Source organism: Sinocyclocheilus anshuiensis, unplaced genomic scaffold (assembly GCF_001515605.1).
Source record: "Sinocyclocheilus anshuiensis isolate Anshui unplaced genomic scaffold, SAMN03320099.WGS_v1.1 scaffold267, whole genome shotgun sequence".
NCBI lineage: Eukaryota > Metazoa > Chordata > Actinopteri > Cypriniformes > Cyprinidae > Sinocyclocheilus > Sinocyclocheilus anshuiensis.
In genome coordinates, this window is record NW_015552637.1 from 2,163,698 (window position 1) to 2,188,702 (window position 25,005).

At 38.8% G+C, this 25,005-nt stretch overlaps 1 protein-coding gene across 3 annotated transcripts in view; it reads right to left on the reverse strand.

The window, feature by feature from the left end:
- LOC107666783 (dual specificity tyrosine-phosphorylation-regulated kinase 1B-like) overlaps positions 1-25,005 on the reverse strand; it is a 54,706-nt gene that overhangs the window by 13,382 nt on the left and 16,319 nt on the right. Inside the window, exons 1-2 of one of the 3 annotated variants that reach the window (XM_016458219.1) lie at positions 11,708-12,269; positions 763-908 (exon numbers count right to left, since the gene is read on the reverse strand). In XM_016458219.1, coding sequence (XP_016313705.1) covers positions 763-908; positions 11,708-11,849 — 288 coding nt within the window. In that variant the 5' untranslated portion in view covers positions 11,850-12,269. Of the gene's footprint in view, positions 1-762; positions 909-11,707; positions 12,270-25,005 lie in introns of those variants that run through there. The other 2 variants (XM_016458220.1, XM_016458221.1) reach the window with 2 other exon arrangements.

Below are 25,005 nucleotides of genomic sequence, written 5' to 3' on the forward strand. Positions count from 1 at the left end.
TATATTTGTTTTATTGTATTTGTCAGTTTGTTTTACTTTGTTTCTTTGTTCATGTTCTTACTGTATCTTATGTATAAAACACTAAAAATGCCTGCACACTGGTGCATTTACAAATTGATGTTTTATATTCATTTTATTAAATACTTATTTTACATTTTAGAATATAAAGCAGTTAATTCAGCTCTTAATTTGCCACACATATATATATATATATATATATATATAAAACAAAAAGTACCGAATCGATAAGCAGTATCGGTAAGAGTAGTAATACCGTTAAAACCTTAACGATACCCATCCCTACCAAAAATGAAATATTGCAGAATATAAGAACCTGTCCTGGGTAAACAACCCATTACTCTACTTCAGGCAGATAGATAAACTCAAATTCATAATGTAACGGTGGACTGCAGACCAGTAAGAGACAATTTTATTGAAATAAAACCATATACTGCCTTCTGTAGTCACTTGTTGTAATGTCTATGCAATGATTTAGTAGTCAAACACAATGTCATCTTCATTTGAGGCCTTTCTCAGCAAGTTTTTAAACACAGTGTATGCAATTGCAATTAATTTATTAATCCCCATGTAATTGTGTTTATTTATTCAACTGCAATTTTTAAATAAAATATGGTGAGGGACAAGTCACAAAAACATATTTTTTGTTACTATGACTGTTGATATCCAACCACACAATAACAATGATGCTTTGCATACGGGTTATATCATAGAATTAATTGCAAGGAAGCATGTTTCTGGTACCTGCTGCTGGTCGGCCATGGAGTGGATGTTACCGAAGGAGGGGTGGCTGTGCTGGCTCGACATGGTTGGCTCAGCGGGGGAGAAGCCCAAGGCGGCAGGCTGGCAGAGGGTAGAGGAGGGGGGCTTGCATCCTGAGCTGCTTCCACCTTCATAGAGAAAAGGGAAAAAAAACGAGAGAGGTTTCAGAAGACACATTGCTAAAGTGTATCACGCACGCCAAGCGAATACTGACATGGGTGTGGGGAGAAACACTGCACTGCAGGGGGGAAGTAGAAATATGAACACACATCCTCACACACACACCATATTGGAAGTCAAACTGAAGGCATTTTCAGAGTCTCCAGCTAAGAGATCTTTGAAATCTCCTACAATAGGATGGAATAGTGATAAGAATGATCGGTTATCCTCTCAAGAAGCTCCAGTTCATTTTGGCTGAGAAATAACAGCACCGTTCCTCAGGTCAGCATGACAAGCGTGCGTTGGAGGTGGGAATACACTGCTATACACCTTCAAAGACCTGAGAATGGTTTCCAAATCTGAATAATTCTCTCAACTTTCTGAGCAGCATGTGTTTTTCCGACAGCTACTGGCGGACAATATGCAAACGCCAGAAAATCACTGTACTATATGTCACTGCCAACCCGGTGGAACAAAGAAAAACTGCTGTATGACATTGCACACCAAAATCTCAGTGGATGATGGGAGTGACTGGGAGGCAAGCAGTGCTATCCATGGTCCTGTGCTGCCACTCGTTGGCCAAGAATATTCTGCAGCTATTACTTTCAAATAAAGGCTGCCTGCTATAGTGCTGACCTCAAATTACAGGTGAATCCAAACTTTAAAATCCAAAGAAAATAAGAAAATATATTTAGCATATTTTATATATTTTTTGTTGGTCCACAATGCATTTTCAGCTTTGTTTTAAGCATTATTTTCATAATAATTAACCACAATTTCCTTTGTAATATGCCCTGACATTTTACTTTTGAGTTTTGTATTCCCATCATTTACAGTGACTGTCATTATTAGTTTTTATTAGTGTAATACTGTATGTCTATATATATATATATATATATATACACACACACACTAGGCTTATATACAGTAAAATAATATATATAAATAATCTACACTGTATTACATTAAATAATTTTAACATTTTAATTTAAACGGCAGTGCAATGAATAGCTTATCATAATAGTGAATCAATACTTTAAAGGGGTCATCGGATGCAAAATTCACTTTTCAAGTTGTTTGAACATAAATGTATGTTGGAAGTGTGTACACATCCATCCTATAATTATAAAAATCCATCCAGTGTTTTTTTTTAAATCCCTATTTTAAAATCCCCTTTCTCAAACCAGGCTGTTCTGAGATTCCTGTCAGAATGACGTAGTTCTGTACAGGCCCCTCCCACGATAGTTGATTGACAGTAGTGTTTCAGCACAGACTGGACTGGTGCTGCTGAAGACGCAGAGGATTAACGTTACTTTCACTTTGAAGTGAATGCGCCACTCCCGATCAGCCTAAATGCATCTATGTTCGCTCGAATCATTCGTGATCCAGCCTCATCTACAGAAGAAGTGAGTATAAGGGTTTTTTTATGAATCTTTGCAAATCACCTTTCCTAATAATGCGGCGAAAGTAAACAGTCTCTCTGAGAGCAGCTTGGAAGAGAGTGGCGGGGCCAGCAGAGCTCATTAACATTTAAAGCAACATGGACTATAATGGCTTGATAAAAACAGCTGATTTTGACAGGTTTAAAAGGTGTTTTTTACACTAACATTGAGAAATTTTAACCAAAGTATGTTATAGACTTTTAATTAAGACCCTAAAGAATCATATCAACTTGTGCAAAATGAGCATCCAATGACCCCTTTAAGTAATACTATATATATAGCAATTTATGTAACGAGAATGAGAGTTGTTTGCTTGAAATAAATTAGATTTTGGGGGAAAATGTGCTTAGTTGTCAGGAAAGTAATATCACAATCCAAAACGTAAAATCTTAAAACAGGCCTAATTGTCTATTTGCAAAATACGGTTTAATTTTTATAACCTAGACATTTTCTAGCCCGGTTTTGTGTGATTCACCCTTATAAACTAATATCAAGCCCCCAACCAAGAAATCTGAGACCAGAGCATAAAACCTATGTATATGAACTTCATATATTAACACGAAACCTTTCACAATGCAGGCCAGATAAGTTTTTGGAGCTAGTTATTTGTATAAAAGAACAAGGGACTAATGGAGCAATAAACTACAGGCTTATAAAGAATTAATGCTGTCCCAAATTTGATGAACTTAAATTTTAACTGCAGGATGTGATTTTTTTTTTGCACACAATAATCCACAAGCACATTGAACATTCATAATGCACAAAGGAAGTAACGGACATCCTGGGAAAGAGGCGAGAACGTGCCGAGAGTACAGTAATTAAGTAAGATTGCTGAGTGCAGAAGCAGGGACGTGAACGTCTAACGGGGGGATATGAAATGGATGAGATATTCCACAGCGAATGCTTTTATTGCTGCTTTCAGGGGCTGACAGGTGAGGAGTAATGGGGGGTGAAATTTATCAGTGACACATTACAACTTGAAATAGCCGGCCGATCAATGGCCGTAGCTTAAACAAAGTGCAAAACGACACATCTGACCACCATCAATCCCAGGGAGTGACGGCAAGCATTACTGTTACATGCCCATAGGAGGAGTCCCAGCACCAACTCACTGACAGGAAACCTGCCTGGATATACTTATGTGACTCATCTCCAACTGCTTTTTATTTGCTCAGACCCCGTTGCAAATGACAACTCAATCAATGCCCAGTATTGCAAAACATTTTCAATTCATCTAAAAAAAAAGAGCGTGACCTACTGAGCACCAGGAAAAATGTCACACTGTGCCTTTAAATGCTGAAATGAACACATTGAGAACTTCCTGAGTGTGACACCCCCCTTCCTCCGCTCTGATTGGCAGAGGTCCCCTCCCTCTGTCCTTCCCGATTGGCTGCTGGTATCCAAGGGCTGGGCGGCGAGGTCTCTATAAATAAACCTGGTAGCTTGTGCTGTATCAGCAACCCTTCCCACAATGCCGCTCTCGCCCTCCCTTTCCCTGCCTGTTACCTCTCTTCTTTTTCCCCCCTTCTCGCTCTCAATCTACACTGATCTGGCCGATAAACGCCATCCCCGAAGGGAGCGAATATTAATAAAATATAACAGGACACATGCTCCTCTATAGACACACAGGTGCCTGGGTAGAATTTATTGTCACATGCGCAAGTGTCACATTGCAGCAGTTAAATATATCAGGTGGTGTATGAAGTAATCATCCACTGCAATTAACCATGCAAACCCCCCCTTCACCAACTCATTCCACATCCCCACAGCTGACCAAACACAGCTGCCAGCTGCCAATCACAGTGTCGCCATAGCAACAGACCAGCCTACTCCCTATCTCTAATGCACAGGAAGAGGATGGTTGTGTGTGCATGCGAACAGCTGAACAGCCCTCCCCAGCACTCCCACCTCACCCTTCCCATGTCCGTACTGACCCCCTATCTTATTCCCTGTTAGGGTAATGGGAACGCTGGTGCTACTGAGCCAAAGTTGGACACACCATGATTGGCATGAAGGGAAAAGAGGACAAGGAGGAAACTAAGGTTATTATCCGCAACTTATCTGAAAAAAGAAAAACATGTTAAACGACCACCGTAAACGGTGACTCAAGAGGCTCCGTAATTCCTGTGCATCATAAAATCAAGTATCCAATGCAGGAGGGAAAACGTGACCTTAGTATGAAGCAACAAGTTGGTGTTGTTTGAGCGCATGTCGGAAAAAGGACATTGTAGACATACAGTACATAGAAGTGAATAAGGCGAGGATGTGTGCGTCACATCATGCCCCCTGTCTAACGCGCGCTTGCGTGCCCGCAGATGGCAGGGTTACATGGATGTCATGCCCCACATTAGAGGACTTCAGGTTTCAGAAGCTCTGAAACTCTGCCCAATCTTACGGGTAGTTGCGAGCAGGTATGTGATCTCCTATCTCACCAGAACCTGAAAGAATTAATGTGCGGTCACATTTTGCAGGCAAAAAATCTTTTGTCAATATTGCAGAACTCACATAAAAGTCACTTTCAATCCAAGCAGTTTTCTGTTGGTCAACGTAGTAAATTTGTTTGACCAACTTGACCATTTGCGATATATTTCGCCCTCAAGTGAGGTTTCCAATCGAGTGGGTTTCTATTGAAATGACTGTATTTCGCCCACAAACATTCGCCAAACAATGTTAAATGTGACTGCAACTTTAGAAAATTAGACAGACATTACTGTCTGGGCCATATTTCCCAACATTCAATGGGATAGTTTGCAATCTCGTTCATATGTGCTATCATTTAAAGATACTCATCACTTCCCACCACTACATTTAACTGGGAAAAAAACATGGGAGGAAGGAACACGCATGCATCGATTGCACTGGGGGTCATACCTAAAGTCCCCCTGTAGTCAAAAATTGTATCCTTTAAAACTCATATTTGATCATAAAAATGACATATTTAAATTTTTTTTCTTGTGAAAATAATTTTCTCATGCCTTAAAATAACTTGAATGCAACTCTACACCCTTGCCTCATTTACTATATGCGGATCTATGAATACGCAAATTAGTCCCGCCTCCACTCAGTCACACCAGCCAGCGCCTCCTGATCCACTGAACTGTAGTAAACGCAAAACAATGGCATACACGGATAATGACAGATAAAACTATGTTTTTACTAGCGGACAACTACAGTGAATACTGCAACATAAAAAACTTGATTTTCACCACAGGGGGACTTTAAGTCTTCCCAAAATCAAGTTTGATGAAAGATGATTTATTTAAGGACTATATGATCTTGTGCTGCCTCCCAGAATCTCCCACTGGTCATCTCCACTTCCGATTCTCAGAACTCCCTTATTTGCAAGAGGACACCATCCTCAGTGGGGCTTCTGCAAAACTTTCAACATTTCCACTAAGTTCAGCACCTCTCACAGTGTTATGCGATATAACCCCTTCCAACCTTTCCTTGGCGGCCAAATCCCAAACAGTACCACGGAGTACTTTAAACAGTCAGGCCCCCACAGCTGAGTCAGACTCCACACTATTAATAAAAAGCCATCTGGGTGGACGCCTCATACAGTGACACTGGTAAATTGAGAGCTCACACAGGGCATTAAAAATAAAATAAAATAAATCCCCCACCTCAAAATACATCATTAGCTACAGATGTACGACGACTGTAAACAGCAACAGCCAACACTAAAACAAGCACATTACTGTCTGAACGTTGGCATCCGACCAATGCTGATATGGGTTTTTCAATTGCTTCTAAATTCACTAAAAACATTTGGCTGACAGTAGATTTTGCAGAAGGCAAAATTTTTGGCCAATCAGAGATGGTTATCATCTAAATGTGATCTGAAAATGGCCTAAAAAAAAAATGTAGGGATGCACCGAAATGAAAATTCTTGGCCTAAGCCGAAACCGAACAAAATAAAACACTGGGTCGAAGGCCGAATACGGTTTTTCGTGTTTTTTCTCTCCATTGCATACATTAAATAGCCAAAATGTGATTTTGAAAATTACAAAACAACAATTTAAAAATATTTAACACTGAACATTTTTAACATTCTAGCAGACAACAAAGCACAATTTAGCTTAAAATTAATAAGTTAGTAAAATAATATTTTTTGGCCATCAGACCCCCTTCTTGAATTAGGCATGTATTTTTTACTGTACAATTAAAAGCAGCCTTGCTGAGAAGAGACTTCTTTTAAAACATTAGAAAATATTACAGATCTTAATTTGAACACTATGTGTGATTGTTATAATAAATGTATTAACAGAGCTGTTGTAATGATTATTATCATTATTTTTGTCTTACTTTTTTATTTTATTTTACAGAACAACAGTAAAATTACAATACTAACATTTATGAATGTTGATAGAGTTCTTGCTTTTTCTCAACTTTTATTTAGGCGGAAACGCGCAGGAAGACATCAGTGCTTCCTTTTTGTTGACAACAACAGATTTATAAATAAGTCTCATTACGAATATGTCATACGTATCGCATTGTCACATGCCTTGTAAAAATTCATAAAAATGTGACTGAGTAACTGACGACTGTATCAGCGCAGATTTTCTTCACGCTTTGGACTTTGAACCCTGGTTAACAAGCAGATAGCGCCGCGAGCTCGTGCAGCACTGTCAGAATACATGCAATGTGTGCGTGCATTAGAAAACATAACGTTTTGCAGTTTATTTACTAATTGTTTAAGGCCGATTTGCGATTTCAATCATCATACAGTAAACCAGCAACAATCACCCCTTCCTCTTCTCATCGAAGACATGCGATGCAGTACTAAACAGTCTCTCGCTGTCGGTGCTTGTAATGATTTTTGCGTCTTTCTCTGACAGTTTTAAATGCTTCCACACTGCTGACGTGTGCTGCACTGAAGAGTGCGTGCCTCTCACTCTTCGCTGATTGCCATTTGATCGCGTCATATCATTGTTCGGTACAATTTATTCTGTCTTTTTGCTCATTCGCCGAACACCGAAAGAGTTTTTTTTTGCTATTTTCGGCCGAATAATTTTGGTTGCCGAACATTCGGTGCATCCTTACAAAAATAGTAATATATGAAAGGCTATTACATCAGTCATCCACTAAAAAAGTTGCCATTTGTCAGCGCCAATAGCCTCATGGGCAGCGCGCCAACATAAAGTGCCGTTGGGCTGTACCGAGTTCGAATCCCGGCTTGAGGGCCTTTCCCGATCCCACCCCCCCTCTCTCTCTCACTGTGCTTCCTGTCATCTCTACACTGTCCTGTCATAATAAAGGCAAAAGCACCAAAAATAAATCTTTAAAAAAAAGTTACAATTTCTTGCTATCACCATTAAGTTTTAAGTCCGCTTGTCGTAAACAGATGCACGCCGACTGCTGTCATGCACAATGCTGAATCTCCACCCCTCTTTATCCTTGAGTTTTAAACACGAGCCGCGGGACTCTAAGGAGCTTACGTGCTGATCTCTCGGTGAGACTGCACCTTCACAGCTCAAGGCGAGCTGCGAGCTCACGTTAACACCAGACTGGCTAATCTAAAGTGACCAGCACTAATCAAGCGCCCCTTGAGTAAAGAGCCGCTTGCTCCAGTGGAGGTGGATGTTGACACAGAGTGAGGAGTGTGGGCCTATTCGCGTTGTTAACGTTCTTTCTTGGAAAGAGCACAGCAAGGATGATGTGAGAGTGAGTCAGGAGACAAATACAGACAGAACGAGAAATGTGAATACCTGAACAAAAGTGTATGTGAGCATCGAGAAACGGGGATATTGGGAAATATCGGTAGGAAAAGTTGCTTCAATGTTTAATGTGTTGCCTTTGATGAAGCTGAGCTGGTGGTGTGTGTGTGTGTGTGTGTGTGTGGGGGGGGGGGGGGTGAGAGTGAGTCAGGAGACACAAATACAGACAGAACAAAAAATGTGAATACCTGAAAAAAAGTGTATGCGAGCAAGAAACCAGGATATTGGGAGATATCAGTAGTAAAAGTTGCTTCAATGTTTAATGTGCTCTCCATGATGAAGCTGAGCTGAGGGGAGGGTTATATCAATCAGGGAGATGTTGGATGGATGGGGTAGGATCGCCTCTCTGGTCTTGCAGGTACACTGTGTGTGCATCTGGTGAACAATAACATGTTTTTGTTCTGATTCAGGCCCACCGCTAATCCAGCAGGAGGCGGGGAGATGAAGAGCCAATGAGCATGAAGGGCATTTGTCACTTTTTCCTCTGAATATGTGAAACAACAGATTTTATCGGCACACAAAGATGAAAACTATAGGCAGATATTTTTCCACAATGGCTCGTGCACTAGTATAGATGGGTTTACTAAGACTAGAATAATAGGAGCACTGAAGATAATTATTTGTGGTTATAATTTGGCCACAAAAAAGTAAGTTTGTATTGCAAACTAAATAAATGGCTTTAAATGCTCAGAGGATGTCTGGAAAAGTAACTTCACTGATCTGAATCAAGACCTAAACATCTAAATGTTTTCAGCAAATTAATACATACTGTTAGAACCAAAAGAAATCAATTTATCATTTAACTTAAAAATACAGTTTCTTTATTGGCATCTTTGGTTCCATGAAGAACCTGAGATGCACAGAATCTTTCCATTCCACAAAAGGTTATTTATAGTGGAAAAAGAATCTTTAGATTTGTAATTGAATTCAAACTATGAAAATTGTTCTTTTAAGGACTGTTCACAAAAAAAAATTCTTCTGGTTCTTCTATGACATCGCCTTTTAGGCAAAAACCCCTTTAAGGAACCTTTATTTTTAAGAGTGTTATAAAATCAGAAAAAAACTGCTATATCATCAGCAACATCCTATATTCTGTGTTAAATGAAACTTTATATTTACCCAAAAGACAATAATTATGGATTTCATGTGGCAAAATTGTGCGTTTCACCTTTAGACTGAAAACCGGTGAGCAAACAAACATGAAAGCCAGCGTGAGGGAAAGGGGCAAAGGGAAGGAGTGGACGCGTCGCGTTGTTTGTATGAACGCTGTGACTGTCGTTCTCTCTTTCACAGTCCAAACTCCATGCACCTCGATTCGGGGCTGTGATTCTCTGCTGATATGATGTCTTCAGATGCCCTATCAGCTCTTTCCTTTGTCTCATATAGGTGGATCCACAGAACAGAATTATTCCTGCAGCTTTCCCTGAACCCAATGGGTTACTTGCAGTTATATCTATCTTTAAAAGAGTTACTCAGGCTTCTGAAAGGCAGTTATACACACAGTGCTTGACACGCCAGACTGGGGTGGGGGGACAGAAATAGCAACAGGAGAAAAGTCAGCTGGATACACAGATAAAAATAAAAATTTTAAGCAGAAAATGCAAAAACACTCTAAACATTCAAACGATTCTGTTACTGCTCATCCCAAAATCCTTTAACCATTGCATCAACAATAACACATATAAACAATCATCCAATTAGAAGGAGGTTGAGGTTAAAGTTGAGACAGCAAAACGCCTGACAGTCTACGACTCTTCATATTTACTCTCTATCAAGCCTACTGTGCAACAAGTGTATGAATTTTCATTGCAAACTTTGGACTTTTTGGACTCATTTTGACATTTTGAGTCATTTAGTGCAAACCGGTTTATCACTATCATAACAAGACTCAAAGGCTGTCAAACAACCAGTTTATGGATGGTTCATGACATCAATTTTGTGTCCAAAGTTCAAATGGACATTGGAGTTTGAAGCTAAATCCAGATTTGTGTGGTGTGGGGTTAGTAATTTGCAGCGTCTGTAGATTACTTGTTTGGAAACTTTCTTGAAATGGGCCAATTAAGCAATTATATCGTAACTGCATTAAGCAGCTTAATGCTTGACGGATAATTGAGTCCTTTAATTCCAATCCTGAACTGACAGAGAATGGGAGGGATGACAAATAATGAAGGTTGGGCTAAACAAGCCTATGTCTAACAAACCAACTGCAACTGTACATTGGTATATAACCAAACACTGAGCTGATGATCACTGCACTTTCTTCCAAAAATATTCAAAACCACTGTACCACTGCCATCTTGTTTCATCAACCAATTATCACTTACAGTGAGGTCTTTTATTTTCAATATGGTTTGCTTTCATGTGAGCAAAATAGTTTACTAGACGATAATTAAGCCTTTGTTCTACAAAATCATCAAATGCAACAGACTTTGACATAATTAATGTTCTGAATTACTGAATCCATGTAAAGAATGAAACAAAAAATTACAGGACAGCAAACTGATACCACCACCAGTGGAATAAAAGCAGAAATAGAAAATAATCTGCCATGACAACAGCCTTTTCTTGTGTCATAACAAGTCAGAGTCACACTTATCTTTATCATAAAGTCTTAAAATATGACTAACAAACCAAGAAAAGCTGTTTTGTGACGTACGTTGTGCACAATACAGTACATGCTGGTCTACAGAACAGCATTCTGCTGCAGCTCTAAGATTCCCAGCAACAGTGCAATCACTGTGAGCTCACACCTCACGTAGAGCTCCCATAGCACACAGCACAAATTACCGCGCAGAAGTGACGCAAAGATCAAGCAGCCTCTGAAACCGTTCGAGAATGCGCCTATTCCCATGATTGTTTGAACATGTTATGTTAAAACAATGATGGGAAAAGGAGTGCAGGTCTGTAGGGGTAGTTCTGTAGTTCTGAAGTGTGTTAAACATTTGACTATAGGCTAATTTATGTCCGGGCTAAAAGGGAAATGTCCCTGGGTGGGCTAATTTTCTACCTTGGATAATCCAACATTCATAAATAAACATAGCATTGTACTGATTTTTAGTAGTTGATCATATAAAATGATGTACATCGTGCCAAGGCTTAACTACTTTCACTGACAAAACATAGACAATTAAAAGCACTGATGACTTCCAATGTACCAGACAATGTTTTGACCAAACTGTATTTACATTCTCAAAACCCAACTAAAAGCTAATGTACTTCCTCAAATTCCAAAGCCCTGTCATCACCACAATTTGCTTGCTTTTCCCTCAACATTCCATGCAGTTTTTGGTGTTGTTGACTGGATTTGTGCTGTCAAGGACAAACTGTATTTAAGCTAGGATTTCTAATGTTTACCATTGGTCAAAGGTAAATATGAACTTCAACAGCAACTAATGTTTGACAAATAACTGGATGCGACTTCATTACCCAATAGACCTGACTTGAATGAACGCCTTTCCTTTTTACTTATTTCAACAGAACATGATTTCTATAGGATGAAATCATGTATGAGCGGACACAGATTTCCCAACATCCATGCATGTTCACTCTCTTGCGCAGCACATGAACTGGTGTAAATTTGTTATAGATGCAAAAAGAGGTTGTACTAACTTCTTGCAGGCTTCCGTAGTAGGTGTGACTGGGGTAAGAAGCGATTCTGATCTGTGCTGCCAATCCAGGATTCGGTCGGCAAATTTGCGACCATTCTGTTAGAAGGTTGCGGCTTCTCCTCCACAGACGAAGTGATCACCATCTGAAATGCTTATGCGTTGGCCTGTGATATCCAAAGAATGACTCTAATCAAGTTTGTTGGGGATCCCAAAACGTACTGAAAAAGTCGCTGACATCAAGTATAGAATAATCCTTCGCACATGCCTATAACTTCAGTAAATAATCCAGTAGGGTACATCCAATGGTAACTAAACACAAGTTTGAACCGTGAAGGCAAGTTATAAAGATTAGGATTTAAATTTAAGCACAAAAATATCTTTCAATTATTTGTGAAATCCTGAAGTGACAGACAGAAGAAACTGATGAATGAAAAAGGCACCATTAAGTTATTTCAAACACCGTTTCAGTTCTGTCCTTGCTATTCCCTTTATTACTATAATATTCTAAGGCAATGGATTGGGTTTCAGGCAACAATGCTCACTTTTGGAATAAAAATATACATATTCAAACTATGCATGTCTTATATACTTTATAGAGATATATATATATATATATATATATATATATATATATATATACTCTGCAACATACATAGATATATTTCTGTTTATATGGGGATGAGCTTATTTGGTTACTAAAGTTTGTTTTACTTGTACTCTATCTAGATTCATTGTCCCACAATACTGAGTGGATTCCATTGGACAAAATAGCAATAACTTTTGGAGAAACTGTTCACAATAGTGCGATAAGACTGAGATTCTTGTTGAGACAGGACCCCCCACTTCAATTTTCCAAGCCAGATAATTCAGCAGCTGACAAGGAAACCAGAGCTAAACCTGGAAGTGTTGGTAGCCTTAAAGGTGGGGGTGGGGGTCTCAATTTTCAACACCATTTACCCCATTACTCTCGCTAAAAATAGCAGGCGTTTCTTCAATTCTGTCTAGGTATCCTACAGTAGCTTAAATTAGTCAAAGAAGGCAGGTGCGCTCGGCAACAATGGCTGTGCTGCCACTTTCTTCAGTTAAAATCTGAATCCTGATGAGCGAAAAAATGCAGCTCCAGGTAAGAAAGGTATCAGTGACTTCCTTATGGGAAAACAACGAGTTAACCTTCCTCCTTGAATGCAACTGGCAAAGTATGTAGGTGTGTACAGGCGACCTTATTCGCTGGCAAGTCAAAAAAAGAGGGGAGGAGGGAGCCAGGAGCTCAAGACACGGGTGACAACAATCTATAGCTTGTGATTAATGTTTTCGTGGGCTACAGGATCAAAACAAACACGTGCATGCACAAACAACTACTACGAGTCAAAGTGCTGAAGTGCAAGTTACAGGCACAAAAAAAGCACAACTACTGAGAGGGGAATAAAAACTTGCCGCTTTCACTATGATACTTTTTCACAATACAATGAGGGTGAGAATAGAATTTAGTCTCAATTATAGAGCGCGAACGTCAAACGAATAGACTGCGCTTCCAATCGCACAACCTCTTCAGTTCTGTAAAGAGACGTTTCGGTTGCGTGAATGTGCTTGGCATTTAAAAAGAAAACGAAAAAGATATCCAGAAATAAGTCCAAACAATCCAAGCGTCCCGTTCTCTGGTCAAGCTGTGAGAATTCAGTCAAAAGTTAGGATTATAATGGTCGCGCTGTTGTCCAACCGAGCGCTGTCAAGTCGCCTCAAAGAACAACAGAGACCGTTTAGCTCGCGACTGACAATCGTCAACTTTCCGTCTACCATAAAAATAGAACTCAAAGCTTCAGCAAGTGTCTTCGTGGAAAAACATCAGCTGGCAAACAATTTGACGTTACTTCCATCCCGAGCTGTCACCGCGATCGCAATTCCGTGCAGTTTAGTTGGGCTTCCGCGTACACTTCCACAGATTAATTTGCCGTCGTAACTCCCGCTTTTGGATATCGACCCTCAACCGTAACACTCCTTTCGTTTTAAAGCTTCTCCACGATATTTTATTTTCCTCCGAAAAGTCGTTTTTTTCCAGTCAGTCTTAAGTCATACTCTCTGCTTGCCCGTTATTACTCCTTGTTGTCGAGCCTCTCTGGCCGGCACTGGATCCACACCCTGCAATGAGGATTGTTCCATCCACATTCAAGTGTAGGGGGGGATATAGAAGAGCCACTCTGTAGAGGAGCTCGGTTGACGCAGCTCCCCACGCTTCAATGTTTAAACACCAAAAGCGGAGGACGGCCATGAGAACCATGAAACACGTTTCAAAAGGAGTGACGCATGCCTATGTGCTTATTTACCTAGATTTCATCAGATCAAACAAGGCTGCACCACAAAACACATATTCACAAGCATCCCCCTTTTCAGTTTAGTAGCGCCACCAAGCCACTTCTCTCCATTTATAGTAACTCCGCAGATATAGATATTCACACACATATATATATAGACCGCTGGAATCATTAGAGGCAAACCACTAAACACAATTACAACGCTCTTATTTGTCGCGAACAACTGTGCATCAAACAAAAACAGCTGTAACGTAGGCCTAACTTTTGTAACGCGTAACGCTCCAACCAGTTATTGGAGGTTGAGCCCTCACACGAAGGTCAAAGAAAAACGGGTCAAGGTATTAAAAATATGTCTAATCTTTCTACATATATCTATATTTAGTAAACACAAAACATACTTAAAGCTCGCCAAAATAAATAGCATAGTAACAGCAGCTTTATATCTATCTATATAAATATATATGAAAAGTTCAGATGCAAAAGCCTCTAAGTGCCGTCTGAATTTTTTTTTCTAAAATTTGTATTTTTCTGAGGCTCCTAGGTTTATGTTGTTATTTTACTTTATTGGCAAAGAAAATAACCTATTCATTGCCACTGAAGTGAAATTACAGAACCTACACATAAGAGCCTGATAAAAATGCTCATTTTAGAAGAAAATTTCAAACGGCACTTAAAGGCTTTTGCATCTGAACTCTTCATATATATATATATATATGAAGTAAAATCCTTACAAAGTAGTAGCTGACTACTTAAAAGTAATTTAATAATACGTTCACGAACATTCATAGACTGATGTCACTGACATAATTTGAAACATTGAATTCTATTTGTAACAATGCTTTGGCAACACTGTGTGCACATGATAAAGAAGTGATTTTTCTGTGCCCTTTAAGTTTCATCAAACTTTTCTGTGCTAAAGCGCGCACACACGCCGATGTTCCTTTCCATAGAGCTGCTTCTGCCCGCGCGCGTTCAGGGGTGCTACATTCTCCACCCCGTGTGCACGTGCGTAGGGTCTGTTGCTATCCGACGCCGCGGCAGCTTACACGCGATTGGTCAGAAGTAGTCCCCGTGGCTGTTTGGATTGGTCAGCTTGGTATGTGGGCGGAGTAGAGACGAGAGACTGCCCTTTCCGCCAGCTCCTTGTTGTCTCCAAAATACGCCGCGGAAATAACACAAGACTTCAGGTAGATTGATACGGAGAGAGAGAGAGAGAGAGAGAGAGAGAGAGAGAGAGAGAGAGAGAGAGAGAGAGAGAGAGAGAGAGAGAGAGAGAGAGAGAGAGAGAGAGAGAGAGAGAGAGAGAGAGAGAGAGAGAGAGAGAGAGAGAGAGAGAGAGAGAGAGAGAGAGAGAGAGAGAGAGAGAGAGAGAGAGAGAGAGAGAGAGAGAGAGAGAGAGAGAGAGAGAGAGAGAGAGAGAGAGAGAGAGAGAGAGAGAGAGAGAGAGAGAGAGAGAGAGAGAGAGAGAGAGAGAGAGAGAGAGAGAGAGAGAGAGAGAGAGAGAGAGAGAGAGAGAGAGAGAGAGAGAGAGAGAGAGAGAGAGAGAGAGAGAGAGAGAGAGAGAGAGAGAGAGAGAGAGAGAGAGAGAGAGAGAGAGAGAGAGAGAGAGAGAGAGAGAGAGAGAGAGAGAGAGAGAGAGAGAGAGAGAGAGAGAGAGAGAGAGAGAGAGAGAGAGAGAGAGAGAGAGAGAGAGAGAGAGAGAGAGAGAGAGAGAGAGAGAGAGAGAGAGAGAGAGAGAGAGAGAGAGAGAGAGAGAGAGAGAGAGAGAGAGAGAGAGAGAGAGAGAGAGAGAGAGAGAGAGAGAGAGAGAGAGAGAGAGAGAGAGAGAGAGAGAGAGAGAGAGAGAGAGAGAGAGAGAGAGAGAGAGAGAGAGAGAGAGAGAGAGAGAGAGAGAGAGAGAGAGAGAGAGAGAGAGAGAGAGAGAGAGAGAGAGAGAGAGAGAGAGAGAGAGAGAGAGAGAGAGAGAGAGAGAGAGAGAGAGAGAGAGAGAGAGAGAGAGAGAGAGAGAGAGAGAGAGAGAGAGAGAGAGAGAGAGAGAGAGAGAGAGAGAGAGAGAGAGAGAGAGAGAGAGAGAGAGAGAGAGAGAGAGAGAGAGAGAGAGAGAGAGAGAGAGAGAGAGAGAGAGAGAGAGAGAGAGAGAGAGAGAGAGAGAGAGAGAGAGAGAGAGAGAGAGAGAGAGAGAGAGAGAGAGAGAGAGAGAGAGAGAGAGAGAGAGAGAGAGAGAGAGAGAGAGAGAGAGAGAGAGAGAGAGAGAGAGAGAGAGAGAGAGAGAGAGAGAGAGAGAGAGAGAGAGAGAGAGAGAGAGAGAGAGAGAGAGAGAGAGAGAGAGAGAGAGAGAGAGAGAGAGAGAGAGAGAGAGAGAGAGAGAGAGAGAGAGAGAGAGAGAGAGAGAGAGAGAGAGAGAGAGAGAGAGAGAGAGAGAGAGGGAGAGGGAGAGACAACAGCGAAAAGTTGAGAGAGGGAGAGAGAGAGAGAGGGAGAGAGGGAGAGGGAGAGACAACAGCGAAAAGTTGAGGGAGAGAGAGAGAGAGAGGGAGAGAGAGAAACTGTCATCGCACATGAAACAGAATGTATCTGAGAAGTATTGCATTAGGGCAAACCTTAAGTGATCATTAATCATTCATATTACCCGTTAACGTTGTTATTAAAATGAAAACGTGATAAGGCTTGAGATTTAACAAATAAGAAATGGCAAACAGAACGAGAGTATTTTAGCTTAAGCTACTTCAAACTTTTCTCCATGTCATTTCTCATTGTATACAAGCTCTAATAACAATTTGAATAACTTCTGAATAGTCTTAAAATCCTTATACTAATAACGGGTTCGTTATTAAAAATAGAAAACTTTTTATGTAAAAAAATGGCCTCACATACAGTTTAAGTTAGTTTTTACAGTTTCAATTTGCCCGCATTTGTACTAAATTGGGACTTGCGAGGATATAAAAAAAATCATGCTTGATTAAAACATGTAAATACTATATTGAATGTTTGATTTTTTTGTAATTTGACCATACTGTGATTAGGAATCATGTTTAAAACCATTGCGTGCGGGTTGGTAATTCCTCTCTGTTCTCCCCTAAAAGACTATTGGGGGATAACTTCTGAATAGTCTTAAAATCCTTATACTAATAACGGGTTCATTATTACAGTTTTTTTTTACTTTTTGTAAAAAAAACAAAAAACTATGGTCTCACATACAGTTTAAGTTACTGTATTTACAGTTTTAAATTGCCCGCATTTGTACTAAATAGGAATTTGTGAGGATGTAAATAAAGAAAAAAAATCATGCCTGATTAAAACATGATAATTGAATGTTAGATTTTTTGTAATTTGACCATACTGTGTTAGGAATCATGTTTAAAACCCCATTGCGTGCGGATTGGTAATTCCTCTGTTCTCCCCTAAAAGAGTATTTGGGGGGGTGTCGATGGTGGTGCAAAACGAGGTTAACCATGCCGTCATTCATCCTCCATGACTCCACAGAAGCCCGTTTATATGCATCTTTTCACGTATCTTTCTCTTGCTAAGAGAAAATTATCGATGACTATTTTAATGAGTGGTATATAAGTGTATAATCTTTTTAGACATTAAATTATCATGTATTAAAATAAATATTTTCGCTTAAATTGTAATATAGCCTACATTTTGGTAAAAAAAAAAAAATTAATAAATTGAGCTAATAAACTAATAAGAAAACATAAATGATGAATTTATATTCAGTAGCATTAAATAAATCAATTTCTGTTCGTTATTAGCTTGAAAAATTCATACAAAACTGCAATACTTTTGAAAAAAATAAAAATAAAATACGTTTTAGGATTTTATTATAGTTTGCTGTGAAATAGACTTATTTAAAACTTCAAGAAAATTCAACTTTCCTCTTTTCTCTCCCCCGCTACAGCAGTGCACACGCCTGTGACAGCTGCGGCAGCCCCTTATGGGTCACATTATTATTTTGGTTTGTAAAGCATAAAAGCACAGATAAACGTCTACGTGTATAAGTGAGCTGGTTCTTGAGAGGAAATGTGACTCGGTTCCAATAAATCACCTTTGCAAAGCTCCCAGACACCCGAGATTAAAAACGCAAGGCGAAGATTCCGGGACTCACGTGCCTTGCAGCAAAATTCCACCCGGCAACTACACATTGTACCATGGTAACAGCCCTGCCATTGGTCCCGGGTGCGTTTTGAAATGACCAATGGGAGGGCCGGCAGCGGGTGATGCGTGTTGCTAGGTAAACATGATGCAGTGGGAAGATACGGTAGTCGAACTTCACTGAAGAAGCTAGCAAGCGCAAAAGGAACGGCGGGGTAACACAGCAGCGAATTACAATTACACTGCGGGGAGGTTGCCTGGGTTGTGTTTCAGCTCTGCTCACGCCAGAGATGTTTTTTCCCTCCATTTTAAAGAGTGCATTACAGAGTTAAATTTGTTTGTTTGGACACATGCAAGTTAAATAAGGCAACAAAAATGGGCTTTCCACTAGCAGCAGATGAGGACTGCATGCTGACCAAAACAAATAATATACTCTTCAGTGCTTTATTTTCAACTTCCTTATTGACAGGCAGAAAGGCCAGATATACATCACAGCACTCCCAGCAAACACTTCCCATTGGCAACTGGCTTGTCCACCAACAGTGAGATATTTACAACTAAGTAAAGCTGACCTCCTAGTCCCTAAATATTTAAAATAGCCACCTAAAGTGTGTGCTTTCTTTGGACCAAGTCGATTCTGTATATCCAAGAGCAGTATAACAAAACATTCCAATTATGGAACGAACACTTAAACAGGTCAGGAACAGAACATCTAGCTAGGATCATCACAAAGCGCCCTCTGACATTCAAAGTGACCATTAACAAGAAATCAACATTTAATTCAGGATCCTTATGTTAACAGTAAACCAAGTTTTAGTGCTTTTACTTTCATTTTTTAGTTGTGAGCTAGACCACTCTGTTGTCCTCAATAATTAGATATCCTACAAGTGGTTTAGTGATGCCACTCTATAGCAGGGTATGAAAGCACATGTGCAGAATACAAAGCTGTAAAAAAACGTGTTTCCAAACAGAACAGTTGTCCTCACTACACTTAAGTTACCTGCGACAAAAATGGCCCAATGTTGCTAGTGCCATGGAAGTTCTGCCAAGAAACCCAAGATGGGGTAGGGTCAAGTTTACCATTACAGAAGTTTGAAGTTTCATCCATAAATAGGTTGTATGAGGTGCCATGCTTGAAGTTATGGATACAAACGCTAAAGATGTCCAACACTTAGGACATGGTACCATAAACTGCTAGAGTAAATCACAGCAAGTGCTTTAAGAATTAAAATACTTCGGTAACTACAAAAACAATATCTTCAATTTCTTTTTATTTTACAGACATCAACAAAAACAGAGCATCATGTATGATAAGACACAATTTTGGATAATACATTACACAGCTCTCAGAAATACTTAATTCTGATTAGCCAATCGCAGAATTTAACAGTCAAATATTTCTGAATAATGGCCTCCAACCACGGCACTGTATAAATGATTGGTTGTCCAAGAAAACCATTTCCTACAAAGTTGTAATGTACTGACTCTCTGCACTCTTCACAAATAAGATAAAATAATTTAAACTCAAATTAATATTTTCCGTTAATGCATTTATTTATTGAGTACACTGTAAAAAGCAATTTTTAGAAGTTGTAAATAAAACAAAGATTACTGGAATATGTTTTACATGAAAACATTTAAGTTTTTCTACTTAAAAATTTCAAGTTTAATTCAATGTGTCATTTGGCATTTCTTTGTAATTCATTTTGAAATTTACTAGCAAATTCTGAGTGACAATTTCACCAACTTTTTCCAAATTTTCAATGTAACTTTGTAATAAGTGAGAATGTAAATGTCAGCCAGACATTATTGCAAAAAAAAAAAAAAAACAATAAATAAATAATGTATTACTTAAGTTGAAAAAGTTTGTTGCAACTTCAGTATAATATTCTAACACAATTAATGTATGAATAACAGGGGAAAAAGCTTATTCTTTTATTCTGTTTGTCTGATGAAGAGCCACACGGCTCGAAAGTCACCTGTGGTGAGAACATGAAACATTTTCACATTTTTGGAGCTGTGGTGTACCAACATTTCTTTTTTCTTATTGTTTACAACAGTTGAGCACCCTCATTGAGGTAGTTTTTGCCTTTTAGATGTGCAAATTTTTCTGATTTTTTTTTGTGGAAAAAAGTTTATTTCAATGGATTTACAGACATAATAATAAAGTGATTACTACAGGCATATCACGCTAAATTAAATATGTTCTGTAATAATACACCCATGTACACGATGATCAGGAAGAGACAATGCTTGACAGTATCTGTCCACACGTGTCAGTGCACTTACGCCTGACCCTTTCGTGGAGCGAGACGCAGGAGAATCCCCACTGTTAATCCCTGATGAGCCTTCCTCCCACCCTGCCCTCCCTTCCGCAGCACGACCTTTCACCTGAAAACCACACATCTAACACTTACACAGACAGTCAATGAGAGAAACAGCGAGGGCGCTGTTATCCAGGCCACACCAGTGTCGCCTCTTTTTGATGCAATTAATCTACAATTATTTATCCGGGGTGATTTTTTTCCTACAATGGTTAATGCATGCATTAGGGTTTCTAGATATACAGGTGCATCTCAATAAATTAGAATGTGGTGGAAAAGTTAATTTATTTTTAGTAATTCGACTCAAATTGTGAAACTCGTGTATTAAATAAATTCAAATGGGCAACAATTGAGGGATTAGGGCTTATTTTCTCTCTTAAGAGGTCAGGGAGAGTTTACAAGAGAGATCCGGTTGCTCATGGGCCATTCCCACAGGTGCCACTGGAAGCCTTTGGGTGACATAACAATAAGCAGCAAGATATAAATATTACATAATTTTACACACAGAAATAAAATATAAAACAAACCAAAAACCTAAAAAAAAAAAAAAACAAACATATATAATTATATATAATTGGTGATATTAATGCTTTACCTGGGATTAACAGAAAAAAAGCATGCAAAGAGCTCTGATAATTGAGAAGGTACTGCTGGTCCCTCCTCTACTGCCTCTAGTGGCCAAGCCAAATCACTGCAGGAATGGAGAAGAAGCTCTGGCAGTGGGAGAGAAAAAGCCTTTTTAGATCAGCACTTGGTGAATCTAGTGAATCAAGGACAGGTTGTTTCTAACAAAAAAAAAAATAAATACAAAAAATTATATATATATATATATATACACACACATATATATACATATATACACATATATATATATACATATACACACACACTGAACAAAATTATAAACGCAACTTTTGTTTTTGCCCCCATTTCGATAATATCGGCAAAACGATATATCGGTCGGGCTCTAATCCAGAGCATCCCAAACATGCTCAATGGGTGACATGTCCGGATCTTGCATGTTTTCAGTGCAGCATTGTTACATCTGATTTTTACAACTAGCTATAACAGTCTCAATACATACATAACTTTCATTTTTTTGGATTTCCAAAAGTCTTTAAAGAAAGAACAGATAGAATGAGCACTAAATAGTGGGTCTTAATGTATTATATATTATTGCAACACAATAGTAAAATTTAAACTGAAATAGAAATATATTAAAGCTAAATAGAAATATTAAAATAATAATATAGAAATGACAAAAGCACCTAACAGAATTAATAAAATAAATTAAAACTGAAAAAAAAAAAAAAAAAATCTAAATATTACTAAATACTATAATAGTATATAAATAATATCAAATAATACAAAGTTTAAGATGGAGAATGCAAGACCAACTTTGGATCACTTGAAAACAAATGTACACCGAACTATCATTTACAAATAGACTTAAAATCTCTTTATAAAAAGTTATGGCAGTAATCTAACATGCAAACTAGTAGTATTTTGTCTGCCACTTTTTTTCAAGACTATGTAGTATCAAGTAGAGCTGCACGATTATGACAAAAATCATAATTGTCGATTATTCCCTTGAAATTGTAATTGCGATTATTAATTACGATGATCACAATTTACATTGAATGATGTTTATACCATTGTTTGATGCAACTGCATGCCATATTTTTATATGAAAATAAACAAGCTGAAAACACTCTAACTGAAAAACCTTTAGTGCTTTTCTATAGTATTACGCCTCAAATGTCAAATATACATCGGATTGGTTTAAAAAATATGAAAAAAATATGAATGGTACTATAATGTTATACTAAAACTAAAACTATGGAAAAACCCTTAAGATAACATGTAGAAAGAAAAAAACATATCTTAAGCACGCAGCATAACGTAAGTGGACTTTGAACGATTAATTGCTGCTTTGAACGATTACGTAATTGTGGCATCCATAATTGTAATCGCGATTAGAAATTCGATTAATTGTGCAGCATTTAGTATCAAGGTTTACAAAAACCAAAAATACCAGCTTTGCACTTTACATAGACACAGGAGTTGTTGAACGTGATCAAATGGCAGGACTGGAATAAACTAAGGCCACTGGACTTGCCAAAGGACAAACCATTAAAACAAATCAATGTAAAACACATGTCAAATATATCTCCCCATTACAAGGCATGAGTGCTAGACAATCTATTTGAGAGGAAATGATGCCCAACGTGAACATTTCCGAAAAACCTATAAAAGTTCAACTGCTTTGTCTTTTACCTCTGTTTAGATGTCAGCAGCCAAATCTTTGGGAGTTTCGACAAATTTATTCAATGTAATTTGCAAAGCAAATCAAACCGCTAGAGTTACAAAAGAAGTGATTGATGTGTCTAACTGACATGTTTCAGGGTGGCATCCGTATATGTTATATCCTTTGATCAGCTAAACAATAACAGATGTCAGGGTCAACATCAACCTCCTTAACAAAGACATCACTGTTCATTTAGCCAGGTATGTAATTGATGAAAAGGCTTACACTTAACAGCTTCAACTATTATTGCTCACGTCACTGTAAAGTCTAGGGTGATTTCTGGGACTTCTTACTCTTCCAAGTTCTCTTGCCCATTTGAGTCAATACTTTTTCAGTCACACTAGTTAAAAGGACAATGTTGGCTATTTAATCTTGTTTCATAGATGTAGCTGCTAAGCAGAAGGACAGTGCATAGTAAAATAAGGAGCAGTCATGCAAGCTGCAGGTATCATTTCATTTTAAAGGAATAGTTCACTCAAAAATGAAAATTTGCTTAAAATGTATTCATCCTTAGGTCATCTAAGATGTAGATTAGTTTATTTCTGTATTGGAACAGATCTGGAGAAATTCAGCATTACATCACTTGCTCACCAATGGATCCTCTGCAGTGAATGGGTGCCGTCAGAATAGGAGTCCAAACAGATGTTAAAAACATCACAATAATCCACATGACTCCACTCCATCAGTTAACGTCTTATGAAGTGAAAAGCTGTGTGTTTGTGTAAGTAACAAATCCATCATTAAGGCATTTTAATGTTAAATGTCACTTTTGACCAAAATATGAGTCCATAATCCATAATAATGCTTCCTTTCAATGTTACATAAAAAGTCCATCCCTTGTTGTCCTCTCAATCCAAATTCACCTATATAATTGTTTAGAACTGTTTTGGACTGTTTTTGCTTGTAAATGGTGCTTGATCTGTGCATATTTCTCTCCTGAGATAGACTAGACAACTTTTGCACCGGAGAATGCAACATTATGGGTTATTACAAACACGGCTTTTCACTTCAGAAGATATTAACTGATGGACTGGAGTCACTTGTGGATTACTGTGATGTTTTTATCAGATGTTTGGACTCTCATTTTGACAGCCCCCATTCAATGCAGAGGATCCATTGGCAAGCAAGTGATGCAATGTTAAACTTCTCCAAATCTTTTCTGATTAAGACTCATCTCTGATTAAGACTCCAGGGGAAGTCTTGGCCTAATGGTTAGAGACTTGGACTCGTAACCCAAAGGTTGCGGGTTCGAGTCTCGTACCGGCAGGGATTGTAGGTGGGGGGAGTGAATGTACAGCGCTCTCTCCCACCTTCAATACCACGACTGAGGTGCCCTTGAGCAAGGCACCGAACCCCCAACTGCTCCCCGGGTGCCGCAGCAAAAATGGCTGCCCACTGCTCCGGGTGTGTGTTCACGGTGTGTGTGTGTTCACTGCTGTGTGTGTGCACTTAGGATGGGTTAAATGCAGAGCACTAATTCCAAGTATGGGTCACCATACTTGGCCACATGTCACGTCACTTTCTCACTTTCTTCTCTATCTACATCTCAGATGGCCCGAGGGCAAGTAAATACTCAGCAAACTTTTATTTTGGGGAACTATTCCTATAATAAGCCAAATAATTCAAGGAATCCAAATACCTTGTGATTTTTCTTTTCCTACCTCATATATAATCTAAAAAAAAAACATTTAGGCTAAAATGTTTTACATACATTTTGTAATATTTTTAAAGATCTAAAGATTTTTTTGCATTTTTAATAAAAGATGAATTAGCAATTAGTCCAATGACCATCCATCCACTAGGGGTGGAACGGTTCAACTTACTCACGGTTCGGTTCGTATCACAGTTTTAGAGTCACGGTTTCAGTATGTTCTATGTTTAGGCAAAAACTATATTGTCAAATAAAAATAAAGAAAATAAGAATATTTTTGTTGTTGCTTTTTTATTAATATTCAGAAAGTGCTGTCACTTTAAGAGAATGCACTGATCCAGTGCACTGATACAGCACGTTCAGCCGGCTATGTCTGCTATAGGATACTTACCAAGACGGGCATTTTGACATAATTTTTGTGTGAATTTGTCCATTTAAACAATACTTCAGAGAGATTAATATTTGCGCGCGTTCTGAGGTGCGGGTTTGCGCGCTTCGGATGAACACACGCACAAATCTTCTCACTGCGCGCGCAAGCTCGCGTCCTCTGGCTGAGACTGTCTCTTAAATGTTTAAACTGGCAAAGCTTAAATGAGTTTAGCTTAAACACAG